Source organism: Miniopterus natalensis, chromosome X, assembly GCF_054644295.1.
Source record: "Miniopterus natalensis isolate mMinNat1 chromosome X, mMinNat1.hap1, whole genome shotgun sequence".
NCBI classification, from domain to species: Eukaryota; Metazoa; Chordata; class Mammalia; order Chiroptera; family Miniopteridae; genus Miniopterus; species Miniopterus natalensis.
In genome coordinates this window covers 100,980,730-101,005,933 of record NC_142103.1, presented here as the reverse complement: position 1 = coordinate 101,005,933, position 25,204 = coordinate 100,980,730, and the positions used below count along the sequence as shown (strand labels likewise).

The window sequence follows — 25,204 nt, the reverse complement described above, 5'->3', positions numbered from 1 at the left end:
GCATCTTAATAAGCCTTCTTGGAGATTGCTCTCTTGCATATGTTATTTCCTTTTGGGGAACCCAATTTTATTTTGATCAGTATACTCAATAAACTGGTTTCACCCAATATTGTTTCATATCCTCCCACAATCCACAGAGAGTTGAGAAAGCAGCAGAATTTTCTCTTATATTTGCTATCCCAATCAAAAGCTGCTGACATGGGCTCGTAGTCTACATGTGTTGTAGCTAACTACCACTTCACTTGGCAGCTGGTTGAAGCCGGCTGCTTTGGCCGGTACCCATGGCCTGCTCGTCTCACAGGTTAAGACAGTGTGCAACAGAGATGGTCTGACTTCTGGCCATGGACCTAGAACCACTGTGGAAATCAAAGGAAGGGTTCTAATTCACGTGGCACATCTGTGTATGTGCCGTGCAGTAATCCTGCTGAAAGTCGGCTCCCTCGTGTTTCTTCCCTCTTTGTCTTTGAGCAGACACAGCTGAGAAAGAATCTCATCCACGAGTTGATGCACCCGGTACTGAGCGGAGACATGCAGCCCGCGTCCATCCCGGTGGAAGGGAGCGCCCTCTTGATAGGCGCTTCCAACTCCCTGGTGGCGGATCACTTGCAAAGATGTGGCTATGAGTATTCACTTTCGGTGTTCTTTCCAGAGAGTGGCTTGGCAGAAGAAAAGGTAAAGTTTCCCTCCCCGTTCCTGAATTTTCTGTTCGCGGCCTCTTCTCAGATAATGGTTAAGTGCTGCGTAGTAGCGGAGTGCTCCTTGGCTGGCTTGGCCCGTTCTCAGTCAGCTGCAAGCCACGCCGTAGAGTTGTTACATAATGCAACTAAGGAGTACTTAGTTTCATATGTCGGCTCCCGCGTTCGGGGTTTGTTAAATTGTGAGGTGCAGAATCACAAAACACTCTGGAGCTAGAGTTGTTCTTATATTCCATGTAGTTGTCTAAGTAAGACTCCTAACTGCTGTTTTTGTTGACTGCTGTTGTGAGCTCAACACTGGGCTAGTCGCACTGCAGGTGTCTATGTGTCCCAGGTGAGGAACCAGAGTCTGGAGAGGTGGGTGATTTGCTCAGGATCACGGGATTCTGGGGTGGCAACACGGGGCAGTAAATCTAAATCTCTAAAATGTGCTCTCTTTATTTTTACCTCTGTCTCTAGATATTTCTCTTTGTGATTATATAAGAGAAGTGAGGAATAGATTAATTTTTTAAAAGTCTGTGGTGGTCTCAAATATTAATACATGGTTTATCACTTTTCTAATTGTTTTAACTATATTCCTCCACTGTTACCATTGAATATATGAGTCACACACTTCATTATTTTAAAGGCAGATATATCGAATTTTCCCTATATTTTTAAAATAGACTTAATTTTTTTAGAGCAGTTCAGGTTCACAGCAAAATTGAGCAGAAGGGGAGCCTTCTTATCTTCTCCCTCCCCCACATGTGCACAGCCTCCCCCATTACCAACATTATATAATCGGTGAGCCTGCCTTGGGGCACCATTATTACCAGAAATCCGTAGCTGACCTTAGGATGCCCTTTGTGTTGTCCTTACGTTTATCTTACTGTCTTATATGTCATTGTCTAAAAGTTTCATATTCAGAAGTTTTAAGAAATCATGAATAGTGTTAGTATTTGAAAACCTTAAAATTTAAATGTGCTGTATTTATTCATTAACAACCAGATTTTATTTATCAACATTAGGAATTCTTTTTTGGTCCATCAGTCTCTAAGTTTGTAATTACATTTCACAATTTTGTTTATTGCATGAGCAATACTCAATTACATAGTGATTAGAGCAGTAATTAATCTATTTCATATAATTAAAGGTTTTTACTACTATAAAATGCCGTGCAGAATATTTTCTTTAAAGGAAAACCAATAGAAAATAAATCATATCACTGTTCTCAGGGTAGATATAGTAAATGATACTACATACTGTACTGGGAATATATATTAAGAATAGCTACCCAAAATGGTTGTTTAAACCTATTTTCAGTATACTTTAGTCATTCATAGTTGTAAAGACAGTAAAAATTGCGTTTATTTACATTTCGAAGCAAGAATACTTAAAAAAAAGAAAAAATTGTTGCAGTTGAAAGACCCTGGAATTCACTCGTGACTCATGTATTCATTGGTTCATCAGATATTTGAGTTTGTCATCTGCAAAGCACTAACCATTTCTGTGGTTTCTGTTAGGCATATCATCTTCATTGTGAAGTATTTGGAGGTTAATTACATGATCAAAAAAAGATTTTATCCACTTGATCTCAGTATGTTTATTGTAATTTAATAGTATAAGGAACAGCTTCAATTTTATATTATTAGCACAGTTAAAATCTTTTTATTTAATCTGAAGATGGTTCTTAGTCTTATATTCAGAAACATCCTAATTTATCATTTAAACATTGATGTAAAAATGTCTACTTAATCTTTTTTTCTGAAGGTATTTACTATGCAAGATCTATTACAACTCATTAAAATTAAGCCGGAATCCAGTCTCTACAAATCACTGGTAGGATTATTTAGATTTTATAACTTCCTTTGGTTTGTTAATTATACCTGAATAGTTGAATAAAAGTCAAATATTTTCTTTTAACAGGTTTCAGGATTTGATAAAGAAAACAAAAAAGGTAGGAGCTTTCATCTTTATAGAGAAATAGTAACATTTTTGTCATACCTTTTTCCTATAAAAGTATGAAACTAGTAATTTTTAGGGGGAAGAATAAGGAATCTAATTTGAATTTAATTATGATTTTTTTGCTGACAATACCTGACCTTTTAAATAAACAACAAATCATTTGTTGTTTTGACAAATGTAGATAATTTTCTCCAAACTTCAGTCTTTTTAATAGCTCTTAGATACTCAAATAAGAAAATTGTAGATAGGATCAGTAGCCCTACAACTGGATTGAAAGAGTCTCTTTGTAAAGCTACCCAATGTTTGGAACATTTCCACACACAAAAGAGAACAAACTAACGTTTAGGCCAAGTATCTATATCCTGATATCCCCCCTCAGTTAATTACCTACCTATTGATGGCGGTTTCGTCTCGTCTGGCTTTGCCGGTGTCCACCCTTGGTGTCCCTGGGGAAGTGTAGCTGCGTGAATTCCCGGAGGTGGACTGACTGAAGGGCATGTGCATTTCGAATACACACAAACACTGACAGATTTCCCTCCCAAGTGATCGAACCTGCTGGTTTCCCCACTTGAAGTCAAAACTTCAAGTGTGGCCCTGGCCGGTTTGGCTCAGTGGTTAGTGTGTCGGCCTGAGGACTGAAGGGTCTCGGGTTCGATTCCGGTCGAGGGCACGTACTTGGGTTGGGGCACGTGCAGGAGGCAACCAATCGATGTGTCTCTCGCATCAATGTTTCTCTTTCTCTTCTACTCTCTAAAGAGCAACGGGAAAAAATATCCTTGGGCAAGGATTAAAAAAACTTCAAGTATGGTCAGAGTTTTAATCTTAGCAATGTTCTAGGGAAAATAGGATCTCTCTCTTGTTGTATTAATTTACATTTATTTATGATTTTGTTCATGTTTATTAGACATTAAAATTTTTTCTATAAACTCTTTGTCCATGCTCTTTTAGAATTTTCTTGCTGATTCATAAGAGTTCTTTGGTATTATAAAAATTAGTGCTCTGTCTCCATATTATAGCAACTATTTTTTTCCAGCGTATGGTTTGTCTTTTGACTTTATTTCATGCCATATATAAGTTCTTAATTTTTTATCTTGTTAAATATTTCTCTTTATTCTGGATTTTTGTGCCATACTCAGGAAGGACTTCCCTCAGAAATTATTCTTAAAAGATACATAATAGCCTGGCCGGTGTGGCTCAGCAGTTGAGCGTCGACCTAGGATCCAGGAGATGCGTTCGATTCCCGGTCAGGGCACATGCCCGGGTTGCGGGCTCCATCCCCAGTCAGGGTGTGCAGGAGGCAGCCGATCAGTGACTCATCGTTGATGTTTCAGTCTCTCTCTCCCTCTCCCTTCCTCTTTCTGAAATCAATAAAGATATTTAAAAAATACGTAATATAAAAAAGGATAATGTTATAAACTCCAGACTCCAAATCGATAAACAGTGACTGAGCAATGGTTGAATGAAAGGTGTTGTGAGACGAAACTATGTACATTGTGTTTTTTAGGTTTTCTCGTGGAGTTTTTAAAAGAAATGGCACAATATCATCAGGCAAAAGAGACTTGTGACATGGACACTCAGACAAGTCCGATGTTTCCTAGCAAAGACTCTCTTGGTAATTGCAGGCTTTTTTCATAACTTCAAGTTTTCTGTTTTCTCTTTGAATGAAGGAAATGACCCGACTTCCCATGTTGTGTGTGTTCCTAGACTGGGAGGGATGTAAGCTGCAGGCGGGGTGCTCATTCCTGGAAGGGACCAGACTCTGTCGTCAGTACTGCCCTTCCCTCTGTGACCACCAGGGTGACCCTTTCTAAAACTCGAGGGGATGCAGAGGCCCACGTTCTTGTTTGCTGGGTTGAACCTCTCAACTGGGAGGCTCTTCCCTGTGTCTCATCTAACTTTATTTTGTGGCCACTAACAATGAGAAGATCCTAGACTATTTGTATTGCAGAGAACTAGAGAAGTCAGTGGCCCATCACTTCATTTTATAGTTGAGGAAACCGAGGTCTCCAGAGGAAGGAAAAGCAACTTGGAGACACCCAGTCTGGGTCAGAACTGATACTAGAGTCCAAGTTTTCTGGTCCATGATCCAGAGCCTTACCCGCCGCGGTACAACCTTTCTACAGTACCGTCCTGCCCTTTAGTTGTATGCTCAGGAGAGAAGGGAAACGGCTGGCTAAAATGCTGTGATTAATCCTGTCCCCTCCTTACTCTTAAGGAGCAACAGTGCCTGTAACTTGTTAGACAGTAAGTCCAAGAATCTTAGTCTACTTGTGCCAGCCTTTTTTCCCTACGCATACTTGTTTGTGGGCACTGGTGTTTACATGATCGAGACAGTGCTCTCGCTGTGGGTCTGCACTCTGCCATGTGGTTGGTTCTGTTCCCCATTTGGTGTGAGGGCCATGGGTCTGCTGGAGAGAGCGCTGGAATGAGAGACCATCAGTAGACCTGCCTTTCATCCTAGTTACACCAGTATGTAGTTGCTTAGCCCTCTGACACTGTGTGGGCATCTGTGTCCTCTGTAAAATGGAAGACTTGAAACTCATGATCTTTAATTCATTTTAAGGTCAGTGTTTTGAACACGTGTCTCGATTTTCACCAAAGACTGATCAAAGAACTCTCTGCTTTGGCACTTAGAGACTAGAAGGAGATACCAGTGTTTTCTGGCTTAAACTGCTTTCTTTTTCCCTGACATCTTATGAAAATTTTCAAACATACAAAAAAGTTGAAAGTTTTACAGTTCACCATTAAATTTGTATTATACTTGCTTGATCACTTTCCGTCCATCCAGTAATCTAAATTTTTTGAATTATTTCAGAGTAGACTGCAGACATTCCTGCACACTCCCCTACTTGTACTCTTTGCTTTTGAACAGACTTCTGGCCTCTTGCTCACCTGACCACATTCCTTTACCCTAATTTCCTGTGTTTGTTTTAATAGCTGAGAAATTTCAACATATTGACGATCAGTTTGCGGGTGCTTACCCTCAGCATCCAAAGTTAGACTCTTTAGAAATGAAGTTAAATGAATATAAGAGGGAAATAGAACAGCAGCTTCAAGCAGAAATGCATGAAAGGGTAAGTTTATCTTGTTGCTGTTAACAAAAGTGACATTTTTGCTTATATTTTCATTCTTAATCTTAGGTATATAGGAAAATATCTAGGATCTTTATTAATGAATGTGATGCTATACTGTTGTGCATATTATTTTTCTTTCCCCTTGATGTCATTTCTTTTTCCTTTTTGAATGAATCCTGACAGGTACAATGAATGAGATGAAACTAAAGATGAATTAAACTAAATATATTTAGAGCATGAATGTTAAACCTAACCATGGAGAATTTGTTACTGTTTTTTTTAGTATCATTATTGGTATTTACAATTATTTGTGCTCAATTGGCAGTTGAAGCATTTTAAAAATACTGAAATAGTAAAAATTAAAATGGAAGAAAAAAGAAAGTCTGAGAAGGAATTGGCGAAGTTCTGGAATGATGTTGAGAGAACTTGTCAAGCAAAATCTGAAGCCCTCCTTTCTCGGGAAAAGATGTCCCTTGAGAGAATTCAAAAGCACCAGGAGGTAATATTTTAAAATCATTTACTGGGTAGCTCTTTCCTGCACCTGTTAGTCGATTGGCTCAAAGCCCAGGAGCAAGGTGGGGCATTTGCTGGAACAATCAATGGTTCAGGCCCTAGAGGAGCAGTAGGGACTGCGTTCAAGAACGCAAGTGGAGGAATTGGCCTTCAAAAGGATGCCCAGACTTCTTTTTCCGAGACTGCTGGAAGGAAAGTGGGTGTGAAGGTTCGCGTCGGGGGCGTAAGCACTCGCACTGCGGAGCGGCTGAGGTGAGGGCTAGGTAGCGATGTGGAGGAGACAGCCAGAGGTGTGGAGTGGCTGCTGGAGGTGAGGAGGAGCAGAGCAGCCCTCCGAGGCGGGCGGGACTGCTCGAGCTGCGCGGCGGCCCTGCTGAGGTGGGCAACCTGGAACTGAAGCAGACCAAAGCAAGTGCTTGCAGGCGGTCGTTCTGTTGCAGCTCTTGGGAGGTTTTGGCAGGTCAGTGAGGGCAGAAAGATGGTGGTTGAGAGCTGAATTAATTTGACTTGAGAAAGGCAGCCTGGTTAGTTGAAGACATTGGGGTTCAGCACGATGGTAAAGGGAACCAGAGCGGAGGGTGGATGCCACTACCCTAGGGTAGGAGAGAGTTACATGACAGTGTCAGAGACCTCAAGGGATAGGGGCGGGGATGCTGACAGGTGGAAGGGTAAGGGTGGACCAAGAGGGCGGAGTTGCGGGTGAAGCAGGAAACCAAAGGCAGTGTGCTTCCATCAGAGCAAAGGCGAAGCTCCCTGGAGTAGAGGAGTCCAGGGCTGCAAGCACCATCCATGTGGCCATTTGACCTTGTCACCCAGGAAAGTGACTGGTCAGGAGGTGGGACAGGTTGAGGAGTGGCAGGGAGTGCGTGTCAGCAGGAGGATTTGGATCTACTCCTTTAGGAAAAACGGGTTCCTTTCCCCAGGGGATGTCAGACCAGACTGGATTTGGGGCATGGGTTTCTATGTCCAGCCAGAGCTACTGATGCCAGGAGATGGTGGAAGTAAGAGGCTTCCTCTCGGCATCAACCCTTGCTTAGAGCTTCTCAGTGAGACCCAGTTATTAATGGTAATTGCACCCCCTCTACGATTTTGTGTAGTGTTTCTGGGAATTGGGCTTATTTTAGCTATAAAAATAAATGTTGAAAGCACTGGTTTTTGAGATGGTTGAATTGTGTTCAGACTAACACTTTTATCTTTAAGATAGGTGACTATATCAGATCCACCAGTTAACAGCGCAAGTCCCCATTTAGTCAACAGGTTCTGGGAAACCTTCAGAGAAGGTTGCCATTCTCATAAAAGGCACCATGCCTTTACACCACCACCCAGAATGTCCTCCTCCTTCTCTCCCTGATAAAACTGTCCTGTCCTTCAAACTCCAACTTGAATGTCTCCTCGAGGTGACATCTTCCCTGACTGCCACTGATAGACTCGATTCATTCTTGCCGGGGAGACTGGACTCTGGTTGTGAAATCATCACACTGTAGCATGATTGTTTCTCCCTTAGTAAATTGAATTTTTTAAAAGACGGGTACTGTATCTTCATCTTTTCATATCCAGCCCCCAGTGTGCTTTCTGACAGGATACTCAGTAAATCCTTGCTCAGTGAACACACAAATGGAAGTGTGGCCTGTTCATCCAGGGCTTCATACGAGCTTTCTAAAGCTGAGTCAGAATGACCTATGACTCAAACAACCACTGACCCATGGGAATTCTATTTTGTTAAGTCTTACTGCTGAATGTACATTTTGTTTTTGTGGTTTTTTGCTGAAGAACTTACCAAAAATTTAAGTGTCTGAGAGATGTTAATTAAGTAGAATAATTACACAAGGGATGTTAGGAATATAGGGTAATGTAGCTTTAACAGTCATTGGGGGAGGGAGTAAATTTTTGTGTAACTAGAACAGGCAAAATGCATACCTCAAGGTGGAACCTTTTGAGAGTGAAATTGTTACTCTAAATGTCTGTACTTGGATTATTCTCTGGAATTTAGGAAGCAGTCCATTAGTTCAAATCTGTTTTATTTTCTTTAACTTGCTAAAAATTAATGCTTTCCTGTACAGATGGAAACAAAAGAAATTTATGCTCAAAGGCAGCTTCTACTGAAGGATATCGATTTGGTAAGAGGCAGAGAAGAAGAGCTGAAGCAAAGAATTGAAGCTTTTGATATGTAAGTAGTAAGTTTTCATTTTGGATATTCAGAGCCTGTGAGATTAAAAACTAAACATGTCTAAGTATTCTAATGCTAATCCCCAAGTAGGGTTCTTGGTTGTAAAGGTGCCATCACCGAGTTTTAAAAGGCACAAGTAAAGAGAAACGGAGACTAGGATTTTGCTTTTGAAATAGTAGACATTGGGGTGAACAGCCGAGTGAGATACCATCACCGGGCTGCAGTAAAACCCGGCCAGTGCTTTGAAGAAGCTGACGCTGCTTTAACAGATGATGTTGCGCGCTCACGTTCAGTCATTCGGATGTAACGGTGGCGTGTGCATGTAGTAACCGAATTGCAGACACGTCTCCCTGCTCTGCTGTGGGAGGACCTGCGGTGGCTCTGACGGGACTTGTACTGGGTGAGGCGGCCTGTGATGTGTGTGTGCTTCTCCTGAGTGCTCACCAATGTTTCATTCTTCACATCTTACCTGCGATTAATAGCAAGCTCACCAGTCTAGCGTATGCAGTAAGCTTTCTTCCCAGTTAGGGTCTGCTGTGAGTTGAAACTCACAGGTACTCTTATTCATTAAAGGATTTGTCCCTTCATTAAGGAGCTTCTCTCATTTGTATAGGCTCAGCTCATTTGATTTCTTCTCTCTCCCTACCTTACTCTCCTTTTGGCAGTAGAGAAGTGGTAAGTTAATCCGAGAGGAAAGGAAAGGGACCAAATTTGGGAGATAGCTCGTGGTCATGTGCTCACTTTACATTCCCCCCCCCAGCCCCTCCTCGCTTCACATGCAGTTCACGCCCCTTCGCTTCCCGGGTTAGCCCGCGGGGGGCGAGCACATAGGCTTTCGCCTTCGCGCGGAGCCCTCGGTTCCCTGGGCTGCTCACGGCCTGATCTGAGGACCCGATTCCCTGGCTCTGGGATGGATTTAGGGTTGACTGAAGGTCCCACTTGAACACCATTCCGTTCTTCAGTATTTGGAAATTCTGATTGATCCCTCTATCTTTTGCTCTCTCGTTTGGCACCCTTTTCAGTTTTCAATCACTAGATTATTAAATGCCAAAAATAAATGTTCTCTCTTTAATACCTGTGGGCTAATCAGTTAAATCTCACAGAAAAAATCTTACAGAAGAAACAAGCACTGAAGTACACTAACAAATTTGGTTTGTAGCTCTTACTTAATAACATTATTCTTTCACCTCTGAATTGATTATGGCCATTTATCACCTGTAACCGTTTTGTAACTGAATCATCTGCTGTGAAAAAGCACCTTGGCTCAACACTTTCGCACTCCCTCCAGCCTGGTGCCACCTTATAGCTCTATTGGCTACTTCAGATCCCTCATAACTCGGTCAGTTCATAAAATAGAAGGAGGACTTCTGGCTCTTTTTGTTTATTTCCCAGTGGTGACAGTCACATCGCAGTTTTAGTCTGTGGAGCTAACAGCACGTTATTTTTCTGTCTTAAAATCTTTACTTGAGATATTAGTTTTTTTATTTGCTTTTTATATTTTTGCTAATTTCAGGGCTCAGAGGCTACAGCAAGAGAAAAATAAAAGCATGGCTGATGCACTTAGGAGACGGGAGCTGAATATAAAGAGCATGGAGGAGACCTATGACCAGAAGCTCAAGAGTGAAATTCTAAAGTAATTGTTTGGCATTCTTAAAAGAAGTAGTATGTTTGAATTAAGTTGTTAGAAACATGGCAACACTAGTGAAGTAGATTAGGCTAACATTTTACGGTGAAAGTTAGTGTTTAAAAAATACATGTTTTCACTGACAGTCAAGCCTTTCCCATGAGTATTTGAGTTAAGATGATTTTAAAAGGATACAGTACAGAGAATAGCATCCTCTGCTTGTTCTTACCCGTAGCTTCTCTAACAGGTACTGAGGGACCTGCGATTTGCTTTAATTTTTAGGGCACCTTGTGACTTGCTCAGTTTGCACTGCTGATAAGCTATAAAAGCGGAATTATAATCACTTAGTATCTCTTTTCTTCTACCCCACTCATACTGCCCCTAAGATGGGGGTGGCTAACAATTTATAAATTATTCTACATAGCGGTTATAGTATTTGTCAGTGGACATGTGTCTTGTATTCCTTCAAGATTCTGCAAAGCCAGAATGAAAAGAAAAAAAACTGAAATTAACTATTGATGAAGAAAAAATGATACAGGGAAAGGAAAGTATGGATAACTGTGGTTACCATGGCTTTACTATAGTTGACTTTTATTGTGTTACATTGACTAGTATCTTAGTGCAAAGACAGTTAACCAGTATGGTAATTTTTCTCTCTAGTGCTCAGTGTAGTGTCTGGCACATAATAAATGTTCAGTTAGTATTCATTGAGTAAATGAATTCTTGATGAAGAGATGACTCAACTGAGCTGCTCTGGTATTTCTTAATCATTGGCCTCTTTTTACTGCCTTGCCCATAATTTGTCATTGATATTCCATTGCATAGTACTTGGAAAAGTTTCTTGAGCTTATTTAAAAGAATTCTAATAAAAAAGAGATACAGTACCTTTCCATGTATCGATTTTGAAATGATGGGTGTTATCCCTACATATTTTATGCCAGCTCCTTGAGTATAGTAGCAGACACATGCATCTATAGTTGTTAAACTTTTAGGAATAAGTGAATAAGTGTGTATGTTAACTTTCCATCACCACGGAGATCGTGAACTGTCTGGTGTTATTTGTCTGCCTTGGGTATCCTCTCTGACTTTGGGAAGTGTTGGAGTTCGCAGGATATTCACCACAGGAGTGCTTCTCTTTCCTTTCTCCCATCTCTGAACCGAAACGTCTGCTAGTAGCAGTTGGTGGAGATAAGTAAAACTGCTTGAAAGTGTGCCTTTTGGTATTGCTAACCCAGGTATGAAGGTGTTGGCAGTTGGCTCTTAATACTGTGCTCAGCCCCTGATAGGGAGTGGGGGGAGGCGGGGCGGCAAGGCAGGTAGATTGGATGTGACTGACTTATCTTTTGGGATTCAGAGTCAGTTGCATACAGTATAAATTTAACTTAATTTACTTTTTGTGTCAGTCCAGACCACTGTGGAATAATGGTTCTCTGTAACCTCACAGTAACTTGAGATTTGGGGACCCAGTTTACTGGAGTGCAGCAGGCTTTTACTGGACCTTGTATATTCAGAATTTGGATCTCTGGCCTTAGTACTGAGAGACCTTGAAGTTATGCATGGCCCTGTTCAGTGCCCTTAGGTGCCCGAGTGCCACAGATACGCCCACATATTGATAGCGATCTGTCCAGGAAGGTGAAAAGAAACTCATTTTAGTCATTCTGATCCTCAGGTTTCAACTTGAGCTAAAGGACGACTACATTGCCAGAACTAACAGGCTGGTTGAAGAAGAAAGGAAGAATAAAGGTGATTCATTGTTAATACAAAATTACACATTGTTTTGTCCTTTTAATTTCACAAAATTTAAGAAATAATCATTGTCTTTCACTACATTTTTGCAAACCTTCATGTTTAACCTTTTGTACATTCACAAAGGTCACTAATTGGTAGGATTTTATCCAACTTTATATATACTTTTTACTTTATATTTTAAAAAATATGTTTTTATTAACTTTAGAGAGAGAGAGAGAGTGAGGGAAAGAAACATTAGTCGGCTGCCTTCTGGACACCCCCTGCTAAGATTGAGCCCACAACCTGGGCATGTGACCTGACCGGGAATCGAACTGTGACCTCTTGGTGCACGGGATGACACAATGCTCAGCCAACTGAGCTACACCAACCAGGGCTATATGTATTTTTTAAGTAAGAAAAGTTATATGTAAAAAATGACCCTTAACTGAGAGGAAATAGGGTATTCAGGAATTTTTTCTACCCATCTGCCTCCCTCCCTTTGGCAACCATCAGCTTGTTATCTATATTTATGGGTTTGTTTTTGTTTTGTTTGTTCATTTGTGGTTTGTATTTTGTTTTTTTAGATTCCACGTATAGGTTAAATCAGGCAGTATTTGTCTTTCTCTGGACTGACTTCTCTTACCATAATGCCCTCTAGGTCCATCCGTGTTGTTGCAGATGGCAAGATTTCATTCTTTTCTATGGCTGAGTAATACTCCATTGTGTACATATACACACCTTCTTTATCCGTTTATCTGCTGATGGACATCTAGGTTGATTCCATTTCTTTGCTGCAGTGGACATAGGGATACATATGTATATCTTTTCAAATTAGTGTTTTTGCTTTTTTTGGATATCTACTAAGAAGTAGAATTGCTAGAGCACATGGCAGCTCTATTTTTAGTTTTTTGAGGCCCTTCCACACTGCTTTCCACAGTGGCTGTACCAGTCTGCACTCCCACCAACAGTGCATGAGGTTCCCTTTTCTCCACACCCTTGGCAGCACTTGTTATTTGTTGATTTATTTGTTTTTACCATGAGAGACTTCATTTTTTACTTACGGAAAATTTTATTTTAGCTTCTCTGTTCCCTGTGACCTGGTTTCTTATTTCTTTTACTTCTAATATGTTTTTGTGCCTCACGACATTTTTATTTACTATATAACCCCCTTACCTGTAGTATAATTAGCTGAGGATTAGGAAAGTTGAATGATTGTTCAATCTCCAGATTTTACATTTCATTATATTTCTAGGAACTTGCCTGTGACAAGAAGTTGAACTTTAGTGGCAGTTTCCAAGGGATTCTTGGGAGTAAACCAGGGCTGGGTACCTGATAGAGACCTGTAAGGTCATCCAGTGTGTGGCTGCCTCTCTGTGACTGTCTTGTGGAGACTAATACTTCTTCAGCAGTTAGTACCATCATGAAGTCAGCACATTATTTTTTGATGACATACCTGCATAGACTTATATTAGATGAAGTGAAAATGACAAAATAGCGACTATAAAATCATAAGGCGAATTGTTGTCTTTGAGGAAATTCAGACCTGTTGGCATGAGAGCTCTGAGCCGTGGTGTGACTGGTTGGTATGTGCAGCAGAAGGAAGTTCACCACATATGTGACCGTTAGGACTAAGTTCCCATCACCTGTTGGGTAACAGGGTTTATTTCTACTGATTTTTGACTCTGATACCTGCTATTTTAGATCATGAAATAATGGTCATTAGGTCTGACATATCGGCCGTAATTTCTTAAATGAGTTTTGTATTCACTAGAAAAACATGTTTAATTGGTTTGCTCTCTCTTACAGAAAAAGCTATACTTTTGCAAGAGCAGCTCATAGCTGTTAATTCAAAAAGGGAAGAACTCTATCATTCTGCAAATCGTGTGAAAGAACTTGAGGTAATTGCTAAGCCTATTGTTTTTTGAAATTGATGTTAGGCAATATATGAACTTTCAGCTTCAGGCATACATAATTTAGCTTGTTATCCTCTTGATGTGTTTGGGTTGTTATTATTAATTCAGTAGTACTTCCTTTCAGTCTTAGTTTCCTAGGGAAGCATAGAAAGAGTGCGTCCTTTGGGGCCTGGAGTTCTGCTTAAACATTGGGGTGTTGCCCGCATCCCATGGTTGTTGAGGTTCCTCAGCTGACTTATGTGCCTAGCCCATAGCAGGTGGCCAGTATGTTGTAGTTTATACTTCAGCCTCTTCCCATCAGCAGTAGGTAAAAATTTCTATCATTACATAGGGATCTTGCAGGTTAAAACAAAATGAGATATGTTTTTCACATGCCACTTTCGCTTTATTTCTGTTCATTCATGTGTGCTAACTTTCAGTACCTGAGTATGTCCTGTGTATAAAATGTATTTTTGCAAACTTATTTGAGAACTTTATACGCTTTTGTATGCAAATATGAGATGTACAAAGAAAAGGAAAACACCCCAGCGTGTTTGTGATCACTCACCTTTTCATATTTAAAAACATACTGCTACAGTCTGATTGCTATTGGGAGCTTCATTGCATCTGGAAAATGGGGTGATAATCTTAATCGAGAACACTTGCTTGTTGGACAGGGTTCTACATAAGTATAAAGTTGGACGAACTTCCCCCTGCCCCACTCCAGAGCAAAAGATGCCTTTCATTATTGCAGTCAGGCTCTTCTTACTCAGAGAATGAGACTTCTGTCGAGTGACCTTAATTACATCATGAGGCCCAGCTTAAAGTAGCCTGCCAGCCTTATATGTAAGCAGTACTTTGGAGTCACTGCTCAGATACAGGTTTTACTTTCTCAATTCCAGCTGGAGCTCGAGTCTCTCAAGGCCCAGTCCTTGGCAATAACAAGGCAGAACCACCTGCTGAATGAAAAGATAAGAGAGATGAGTGACTATTTACTTCTAAAGCAAGAGAAACTGGAGCTTCAGGCACAAAATAAATTACTTAAACAACAACTGGAAGAAAGCAGAAATGAAAACTTGCGTCTCTTAAACCGTATGTCTTTTTTTCCTGATGGCATGTCTTTGTTATTGATATTAGCTTAGTATGGCGAAACTGGGCTTCGTACCTGTAAGGGAGGCTTCATTTGGGAAAATTTTATAAAATTAAGATTCTTGAAGTTACTTCCATTCACTTGCTATTGTATGATTAGTAGTGTCACTAAGAAGAAATATTTTTAAACAGTACAAACCTGCCTCTCTGGATTATACCGGTCTCCCCACCCTCTGCTGCTCAGGTTTGGCCAGTAGGGACACCCTCAGTGCTGGGAAGGAGGATGAGAGTGAGGCTGAGGTGGCGGTTATCCCCTTCCCACCACCTCCTGACCCCCTGTGCTCTAGGCTGGCCCTGCGCCTCTCAGCCGGGTGAGATCCCAGTGCTTGTGGGATGGCCTCGCACCAGTGCTCTGTACCTGCGCCAGCTCATTCTCCGGTTCTGGGACTTCTTCCCTCTCTGACCCTCTAGGCTCAAAGAGCATGACCCTAGTCCAGGGATTACGCCATCCTTTGTGTCTACCCTACATGAGTCGCCCTTTATTAAAGGGTCCTCAAGTGACTGAAATGGGGGAACCCCATCTGCTCTGCCTGGCCCCCGAGTGTTGCTGATATGCACAGACTGGATTGGACCCTGGGTGGTCATCAGCAGGTTTTGATGCAGGCCTCCTATGCCTTCTGTGTGTGGTGGAGGAAAGCGGCGGGGTTTCAAGTTCATTTGAGGATTTGAAAGAATTTCTTCCTTGGAGTGGGACTAGGGAGAGGAGTGAAGTTTGTGTTTGCTTGTGTTACAGCCTTCTGAAATTTGTGTGTCAGGATTGCTCTTAGTCCATTTCATAGAATTGATATAACTGCATGTGTACAAAGAAAAGAAAGAAAACTTTTACATCTCTTAGCTGCTTTTGCTAAGTGAAATGAAAAAACTTACTGTTGATAATCACCAGGCTTTTTTTCCTTCTTAGGCATAGCTCAGCCATCTCCTGAACTGATAAATTTTCAGAAACAGTTAAAGAAAGCAGAAACTGCTATTGTGTTAGGGCATCAGGAGTTTGAAACCCACAAGGAAGCTCTGCACCAACAGCTGCAGAACGAAGTGAGTACCGCTCTTTGCTCAGCCAGGTGGCAGGCCAGTCCACTTTGTATGCTTGTAAACTTGGCATACGTCACACCAGCGTAAATCAGATTGATTTTAACATCAAAAATTACTCCCCAATATGCTAAGGGTATCCTCATCTGAGAAAATTTTTGAGTGATGATATGACATTATATTCATAACAGTAATAAAATCCAGAGGAAAGCAAACCCTCGTAAACACAAAATAGTCCAAGTTCTGATGGTGCCCACTGTTAGTGTCTCTTTTTTAAAAACATTTTTTTTTATTGACTTCAGAGAGAAGGAGGGAGAGGGATAGAGATAGAAACAGCAATGATGAGAGAGAAACATGGATTGTCTGCCTCCTGTATGCCCCCTACTGGGGATCGAGCACACAACTCGGGCATGTGCCCTGACTCGGAATTGAACCAGTGACTTCCTGGTTCATGGGCGGACACTCAACCACTGAGCAACACCAGCTGGGCTCTATTAGTGTCCCTTGATTCTTGCCCTGTGACTTAGAAATATTGACACTCTCTCTGATGTCTGCATTATGCCCTGCAGTAGCTGTTCTTTGAGATGAGTGAAAAGGGAGGTGGGAAACTTTGTGTGCTTTGTTGTTTTCTCGGGACCTGTGGATTACGGGCATAAAGCTGCTCAGAACGGGCAAAACAGAAAGAGAAAAAAAGCTCAATAAGAGACTTGTTCCTTTTGCGGTGAATTGGGATTTCTTTTACGTTGATTTCTTTTCCTTCTCTAAATCTTTTCAGATTGAGCATTCTGCAAAGCTGAAGGCCCAGATATTAGATTATGATGCCTCTGTAAAGAGGTTAAGTATGCAGGTGGCTGATTTAAAATTGCAACTGAAACAAACTCAGACAGGTTAGAGACATTTTTAACCTATAAATGTGTATGTGTATGTGTAAAACTTAGGACGTATGTGGAAATACAATGGTTATTCACTGAAATTTTAGTAATTCTCATAGTAGGGGAAAAGCCATAGAAATATGTCATCTTAGAAGGGTAAGCTCTTGGTACTCCATTTCACGAATACCAACCAAGTCGTCAGTTACCGTGACTTGCTTTTTATAGGTGCCCCATGGTTTGGGAGAGCCTCATACCCCAAATTCATCATGGGCCTAGGCTTTTCTTTTATATTTGTTACCCCAATAATATCAGTCTGACTCTCTTGATAGATGAGTAAACATATGGGAGACGCAGGGTGGCTTATGTCACAGCGTAAATCACGTTGATTATACATAATGTTTCTGTTTTTGCACCCCAATTTTGAAGTCAGTTGATTGACCTTGGGCACATTTAACTACCTTGGATCTCAGTTTGCTCATTTGTAATGGGGAGACGAATACCTGCAGTGCTGTGGTGAAGAAGGTGAAATGAGGTGGGTCCCAGCCGAGTGCCTGGGACCCATCGGACACTTGGAAAGGTTACTGCTATCGTGTTGTTGCACCTCTTCACTGGGGAAGCGCATCTGCCCCTTCCGACTTCATAAGTGTGCTGAAGCTTAGACACCTTCTTTCGCTGCTTTTCAGCTCAAAGGAAGTTTCTGTGTTAGCAGTTGAACTGATTTTTCCCGCTTCCTGGCCCTGAGCCTTCCTCAGTTCCCATTTGCACTCTTTCCTCTCTTTCCTCAGTTCTTGTTCCCTTCTCCTGCACTACTTTTGTTTTTATCTCTTGACTCATTTCTACTCCTTCCTGTTCATTATTTTCTCTCAAGTCTGTTTTCCAAACTGCCCACAACTGAAATTGGTGATCTCGAATGATGAAAAATAGTTTGAGGATGGGACCTTTTCAAACACATGCGTTGCCGGAGAGTAGCGGCCCCCTGGACTGGCTGTGCGTGGCCTGGCTTTGCGTTAGGGAGCCCCAGTGTCTGTGTAGCTGGCTGCCTGTGTGACCCAGCCTCGGCCCTCCAGCTGGAACGCGGGAGGAGGGAGAGCTCTTAGCCTTGTTGTGACTGCAGGTCCTCATTCCCGTATCTGAAACTTGGGCCCTGGGGGTGCTGGGGCTGCACCCTTCAGTGAACCACGTTTGCAGTCACGTGTATGACTGTCCGTGCTGGGTGGAGTAAAGAAAGACTATGCGTGGGTTTGTATCAGTTTAGGTCAAGTTTATTAACTAAGTGAGTTCAGGTCTGCTTAGGCTTTGTGACCAAATAAATTATAAATTTTCAGTTCTAAGAACTTTTTGGATTTCAAGATTGTGTATTGTGGATCGTGAAATAATACTATGCATTAAGAAAGAAGGCCTTAAAAGACCTGTGAAGCTGTAGCTGGTACATAAAAGCTCTCAGTAAATGCCAATAAATAATTAGTAGTATTACCATGGCTTCAGAAATTGTTTAATGTGCATACTTGTTCTTATGACTACCTCTTTCCATTTTTCAAAACTTCTCAAGCATGTTTGAATTTTATTTCCGCTCATTGGTCACATTCTCTCTTTGTAACCCACAGCCCTAGAGAATGAAGTGTACCGCAACCCAAAGACGTCTCTGTTACGTTGCTCTGCCAATGGGTTCCAGGTGTTTCCTAGTGGTGAAATAAGTGGGGATTTCTTGAAAAATCTTGAAAAGGAAAAGCTGATGGCAGACACAGCGGTACCAAGGATTAGAAATTATCCATATGCAAGCACGGATGGTAGCTCCCCCGATTCTGACCTTGAGTTTGTAGCCAACACCAAGGCAAGAATGAAAGAGCTGGAGCACGAGGCCGAATGCTTAGAGAAAGCTTTCCTAGATTACCGTCAGAGAGTGAGTCAGTACCCCACCGCTAGAAGCCCACTGGCATCCAAAAGTCTGCCACCCCTGCACTTGCAAGGACCTCTCAGGAACATCATTTCAGGTTCCTCCGAAAGACGCATTTTTGCAGAGGAAGAAGCTGTGCCCAGGCAGCCTCTGGCGGACAACGTGGCAGAAGTGCTGGGGAGCGCAGCCTCGTGGCTCGGCAGAGACCCTGCCAGACGCCTCTCCTCCACTCCCCTTGCTAAGCGAAGCCTTGACGGTGAAATACAGCTGGAAGGTAAGCTGCTGCAGAAAGGGTTGCAGCGTGCCCTGGGCTTGGGTGGTCCTCGGCGGACCTTTATCTGAGTTAGAGCAGCCCTAGACAGCGGGAAGGAGCAGAAAGTGCAGGCTCAGCTGGCCTGGGGAAAGCCCTGGCCTGGGAAAGCCCTGGCCTGAGCAGGTGCTTCCTCGCTGCGGCTGTGGCTGCCTGCTTACCGGCGGCGTCTGCCCTGTGGCACGGCATTGGTGTGGAAGGCAGTGGGATCGAGTGGCAAGTCCCAGCACTTTGCTTGGCAGGCAGACATGTTCAGACAGTGACGATCAATGGCTCTTCCCTTATTGCTGATTAATTTTACACATTTTATTGTAAGCACTGCAGTTTCATTTAGGTGCTTGAATCATTAATGCTACGGGTCATGTATACATCATACTCAACTGTTTGCAAGAATAATAGAATTTCTTTTCAAACTAATAGAACTCCTTAAAAACCACGTTGCTTTTTTCTCCGTGTAATTTGTAATATTCTTGCCCTGATACCTTCTGACCCTTAGGTCTAGGCCAATCCCACATTGCTGCCCACAGTCCTTATCCTGAAAGAATGCTCCAGGCTTCACCAACTGAGTCTCGGCACCGCCTTTCCACCCATTCATTCTCCAGCCCTCTGGAGCAGAAGGCCAGGTAAGTTCCATGTTCTGGTCAGCCCCAGCCAGGCCTCGTTAGCTGCATGGGGTCTCAGCCTTGACTTGTGTGGGGTTTTAAGGTGATTCTCAAGACCATGTGGAGTGTAGAATTTGCTGTCAGATTGTAACATGATGTGTAATCTTCGAGAATCATCTGAATTACCTGGGGAAAATTCCTTTAGCAAATTACGTAATTTCTCCTTGTTTGCTAAACCTGATGTGTACACTATGCACTGCGGTAGCAGTAAGCATCTTCATAGTTCCATGAATAGACTAGGCTTATAAAGATCAAAAAGCAACATACAGAATCTGCAAAAGCAAATGAATTCAGTTTATTTTTAAACTTGAAGTAGTTTCACACTTTGGCATTTAAGTCCAAGCACACAAAATTCAAATTTGTCTATTGAGGTAAGTTGTGAAGTGGTAGTGGGTTGTAGGGTCCGATCGCTGAAGCAGGGTGGAGTAGACCTATGTAAAGCTTGGTGGCGCATCACCCAGGCTGGGACTGAGTCACCTGTGGGAGTCCTGCCTGTGCCTGATCCTTATGGTGGGAGACTCTGACTCCTTAGTTCTGGGCTCCAGGCTGGACTTCTGTCTGCATATTGATTCAGTCCCACTGTACAGAGGTGACAACTGCCACATGTGCCCATCGTGGTCCTAATGTGTGTAATGTATATGTGTTTTATATCGCTCTCTTGTGGTAAAACCAAGAGGAGAGACAGGACACCCACTTGGTGAGCTAGGGCACTTGGATGCACATGGGGCTTGTTCTGCATCTTTAGCTGACTCAAGCTGATTGTGTGTAGAATTTGGTTTTTTCAAAAATGTTTTGTGGTTCTTGAAGAAATGAAGTCCTAGGAACAGCACTGAGAAGGCGGTGCTCTTCCTCGTTAACCATGGCAGCGCCTGCCTCGCAGTGCAGGGGCTCTGAGGGCGCGAGCTGGCGTCTGGATGGCCCGGGGTGCCTGGCGCGGGAGAGCGCCCAGGGCGGCGCGGGCTCACCCTCGCGAGCACCGCTCATTCTGACGCGCTTCCCCAGTCACAAGAGGCTTTTCATTGTCCTGCGCTCCTGGGTTTTACGTTGTTACAGCTTCAGGCTCATGAATTTTATTCTTCCTACCCAGTCTTTATGGGAGACAAACTGAACTTCAAGACAGAGATGGAGTTTCAAATGTGGACAGCCTATCCTTGAAGGGTAATGAGGAATTGGAATCATCTTCTGAATGTAAGTTCAAATAGGACTGGCTTTTATAAGTTGAATATGTAGAAAGCTTAGTTTCAGTGAAGCATATCCATTGTTATAAAAATCAAAGCAGTAACAAATTACGACATTTGTATTTGTGATAAAACCATAAATACAGATATATTGCCTCGTTTTTATATCACAAAGATTTTGAGGGGTACGTTGGGAGTTTCATTTTTTAAAAATCTCAGGATAACCAATAATTTCAAAGTTGGAGCCCACAAGTGAACCCTTAATTTAATTTACCAAATTGGACTCAGATTTAAAACGTGATTTTTAATTTTTTTTCCCTTTTATGGAATATGAGAATGCTGTTACTTTCTTTAAGCCGTACAGATACTGTCCTGCCTCAGACTTAGAAAACTCATTCTTAGTGAAAGGATGGAGTGAAAGTATATTAGCTTTGTTGTCTGGAAACTAGAGTCCTGGCTCTGGCCCTGCCTTAGATTGTTCTTTGGGAGCCTACTGCTTAAGTATAAAATTGAGATGTACAGTCAGTCAGCTCTGAGGTTCTCTCCAGCCTCAGACATCTTTATATTTGTATATAACTTAGTTCACCTTTTTTTTTTTTTTATATGTCTTTACTGATTTCAGAGAGAGGAAGGGAGAGGGGGAGAGAGAGAGAAACATCAGTGATGAGAGTGTCTTTGATCAGCTGCCTCCTGCACGGCCCCGACTGGGTATGGAGCCCACAACCTGGGCATGTGCCCTGACTGGGAATCGAACTGTGATCTCCTGGATCCTAGGTCCATGCTCAACCCCTGAGCCACGCCCGGCCGGGCTCATTTCACCTTGTGAGCTTCACTACCAAGTCCGAAAGTATATTTTGAACAGTTAAATGAGAGAGCTTAGTAAAATTTGCAGATTCTTTGCAACTCACTTTAATAACTTTATTAACGCCTTGCTCTTTAAATGGAGCTCAGATTATTGTCAGCAAGCCAGGTGAATTCTTCTATCACTTTCCTGTTGGGTTATGAGTCTAGGTTTGGAAACAAATCTAACTTTTGAAGTGTAAGAACAGTTTGTGGGGCGAATACATCAGCAAGCCGTTACGCTGAAAACGTCTTAGAACTAATTCTGTAGGGAAAGGGCTGGCCCGTTTGCTTTGGCTGAGACTTGAGCGCTCCATGATGAGTTACCTCCACGCTGCACTCCCTTCTCTTGCTGCTGTTGTTAAGGACTCATGGGATACTCATTTGTACCTCATATAGATGCAGGGGACATGTCAATGCAGTTTGAAGTGAGTGGTTTCCGTCCTGCTGGCGACATGCCTCACTTGGACGCTGCTGCGGCCACTCTTCCTGTCTCTTCTCACTACGCAAGTAAGTTTAACTTGGCTGTAACTACAGGTAGTATGACCACGTACTAAACACCAGTCTGTGCCCTGTAAATTATTTCATGTATCGTGGGAGGACTTCTTGTAAGCGTAACTTATTCAAGTCTTAGGGTTCGGGTGTTACCATCGTTAATGACATTTCTGAAGTGACTCCCAACCTGAACATGGAAAGGAGAAAACTGTTAAGGAAAGACTTCTCATGTAGTCTTCCCGGGCCAGTGGCTTTTAATATTTTTTCCTTTCTTGTCCAGAGTCTGACAAAGCACTTACCTTTTTGCTTAAGACACTTCTGTAAAAACCATTCCATCTTGGGAAATCATAATGGTGGTTAATACCCATATACATCTTCAGTGTGATTGTAGTATGTTAATATTTCTTTGTGTTTCCTTCCTTCATGTCTTTAAACATTAGGACAGAAAAACCTTTATGTTTCAGTTTTTGGAAGAGCTGATGACGCTGGAGGAAACCGGTCATTAGATTTGTCTGGCCCACTTTCTCTTTCCTCTTACTTTCTCCAGTACCCACTTCCCTCATCAGCGTGGACACACAGGGAGGACAGCAGAGGGGGAGCTAGAGCTTCGTTCCAGCCAGGTCTTCTTGTCCTTGAACCAAAGTGTTTAAGCCTCAAGTAAAATCACCTGTCTCCCCAGTGTTTGGGTGGGACTGTCAGGCCCCAAACCTATGTATGCAAAGCCTCTTATAAGTAGTTCCTTGGTTTAAGTGAGTATACTCAGGGATAGGAGGAGTTACTGAAAGAAGCAAGAGTCTTTGAAAGGGCCGCTGTTGCTGTTTCCAGAGTCAGTCTGGAAAGCACTCATTTAGTGAGACTTGGTCAAGAACCTTCTCCATGCTGGGTGCTTCCTGGGAGCTGGGCATACAAGCCGTGGGCCAGCCCAAGCCCTTGCTTCACAGAGCTGCTAGTGGGGACGTCGGACAGTCAGCAGCCCACCACGGAGGACCTCCGATGGGATAGGTACTGAGTAGGGGCCGTGGCCACCCAAGAGCAGATGTGATAGGCAGCCATTTGGCAGAGACCTGGGTGAGTAGGGAATAAAAATAATGTCATAGAACAAGGGAAACCAACCGAGCCCATAGGTGTTCTGCCTCTGAGATGTAGTATACATTATAATAATGGCTTTTAAAATCTTTCTTAGTGTGTTTACGTTTTGATCATTGAAAAACTTTATTAAAGTCATCATTTCCCCTTTTTATCTGGGTACAAAGGGAAGTGAAAAAGGCCAAAACTTGGTGTCTTTGAGGTGCCCAGTGGAAACGCTGCTTTTCTTTGCTCTTACACCCAAAGAGGTTTCTGTATGTTACTCTGCAGCTACAAAGTGCAGCTGTGAGCCGCTTCAGCGGGGATATATTCTGAGGAACGTGTCCTTCTGGGGTTCATCGTTGCGCGAACCTCAGAGTACACTAACACAGACCTGGATGGTACGGCCTCCTACACACCTGGCCTGTTGCTCCCAGGCTACAGGCCCGTACAGCGTGTGACTGTGCAGAACATGAGATTCAATCAAGCCCAAGAGCCCTGGCCAGTTTGGCTCAGTGGTTAGAGTGTCGGCCCACGAACTGAAGGGTCCCAGATTCGATTCCAGTCAAGGGCACACACCTCAGTTGCAGGCTTGATCCCCGGCCCCAGGCAGGGCACGTGCGGGAGGCAACCAGTCGATGTGTGTGTCTCACATCGATGTTTCTCTGCCCCGCCCCTTCCACTCTCTGAAAAGCAATGGGAGGAAGATCCTCGAGTGAGGGTTCAAAAGCACACAAATCACGCACAGGAGGAAGTGATGCCATTGAGAGACGTGGCAGTAAACACGAAGTGCGTGGGGGCGCTGCCTGCCAGGCACGGCATGCCATTTTACAGCAGACTTCTCCTCCTCAGCAGAAAGGGCCCTCTGCAATAGCGATACAGAGTGTAGCGTGGTGAACCCGTGAACCAGTGACGCGGTCGCTCACGGTCGTCACCAAGCGCTAGGGTACTGGACGGAGCCGTAGGCGGCGCGGCGGGCTGGGCTGCGGCACCCGCACGCGAGCAGTGGCCGCTGTGCCGCGCGGTGACGGCTGCGGCGCTGGCAGCAGGCGTTCCCCGGCTCCCTGACGGCCTGGCGGGGCCGCTGTCATAGATGCGGTCCGTTGGCTGAAACTTTGTTACCCGGTGCGTGGCTGTATACCGCACAGCAAAGAAATAGCCCTGTTTTCTTCTTTCTGTCTCAGTCAGCAGCCAAACAGCATTCCTGTTTTGAGATTGCTATTCCATGTGCGAAAGCGATGCCATTTAGGAATAACCGTTCTTCCACCAGCAAGGAGGAGATTGCATTTCTGCTTACGGACATGATCAGCTGCTCCTCTGGTATTTGAATTTCATGACCAGGGCCGAGAGACAGAGAAGGCTGTGTTGCTTCTGTCCTGTTAGTGGAACTAACTCGGTTCCTGCCAGGGACTTAGAGCAGGGCAGAGCACAAATGTTCAGAGTCCTCTGGTGAACCCGAGTTTGTCTCTTAGCATTGCTTGGAGGAGGGGGAGTGTAGCCTGCAGGAAGTTCAGGCTTCTCCAGAGCCACAGTGAAAAGGTCAGCGTAACCGTCTGTGGGCCTGAGAGCGAGTGAAACCTGAGACGCACGGGGCTTGTGCTGCTAGCCATAGGGAATAGACAAAGCCCGAACGACAGACGCAGGACAGACACGCGCGCGCACACGCGCACACACACACACGCGCGCGCACACACGCACACACACACACACACACACACACACACGTGGTTTGACAGGGCAGGTACAAAATACTGTGACCGTGGTGGAGAGGTAACTCACCTTAGGAATGGGGAGGACCTCGCCGAGGAGGAGGCACTTCAGTGGGCCTTCCTCGAGGTGGGGTTTTGTGGGAGAGGCGGGAGGAAGGGAGCTGAGGCTGGGGAGTCAAGGCGGAGGCCCCCCGCGGGCGCCTGCAGCGCTGCTGGCGGGGCAGGGTCCCGGGCGGAAGGGGTGCTGGCGGGGCCAGAGCGCGGCGGGGTGGGCTCTGCCCGAGCGGAGCCGCACGGCACGTGCAGGTCTCTTCAGGAGCGATGGGTGCTGCTGAAGGGGCTGCTTGGAGGCTCACTGAGGTCAGGG

General features: G+C 43.6%; 1 protein-coding gene across 3 annotated transcripts in view; it reads left to right on the top strand.

The window, feature by feature from the left end:
- The window catches only part of OFD1 (OFD1 centriole and centriolar satellite protein), a 31,735-nt gene that overhangs the window by 3,755 nt on the left and 2,776 nt on the right, over window positions 1-25,204 (top strand). For 2 of the 3 annotated variants that reach the window (XM_087813324.1, XM_016202942.2), the window contains exons 3-19: window positions 472-672; window positions 2,445-2,513; window positions 2,601-2,631; window positions 4,144-4,251; window positions 5,577-5,713; window positions 6,039-6,212; window positions 8,287-8,393; window positions 9,907-10,026; window positions 11,687-11,760; window positions 13,552-13,643; window positions 14,540-14,729; window positions 15,688-15,818; window positions 16,588-16,699; window positions 18,289-18,852; window positions 19,385-19,511; window positions 20,638-20,738; window positions 21,968-22,078. In XM_087813324.1, coding sequence (XP_087669450.1) covers window positions 472-672; window positions 2,445-2,513; window positions 2,601-2,631; window positions 4,144-4,251; window positions 5,577-5,713; window positions 6,039-6,212; window positions 8,287-8,393; window positions 9,907-10,026; window positions 11,687-11,760; window positions 13,552-13,643; window positions 14,540-14,729; window positions 15,688-15,818; window positions 16,588-16,699; window positions 18,289-18,852; window positions 19,385-19,511; window positions 20,638-20,738; window positions 21,968-22,078 — 2,449 coding nt within the window. The remainder of the gene's footprint in view (window positions 1-471; window positions 673-2,444; window positions 2,514-2,600; window positions 2,632-4,143; window positions 4,252-5,576; window positions 5,714-6,038; window positions 6,213-8,286; window positions 8,394-9,906; window positions 10,027-11,686; window positions 11,761-13,551; window positions 13,644-14,539; window positions 14,730-15,687; window positions 15,819-16,587; window positions 16,700-18,288; window positions 18,853-19,384; window positions 19,512-20,637; window positions 20,739-21,967; window positions 22,079-25,204) is intronic. The other variant, XM_087813325.1, reaches the window with a different exon arrangement.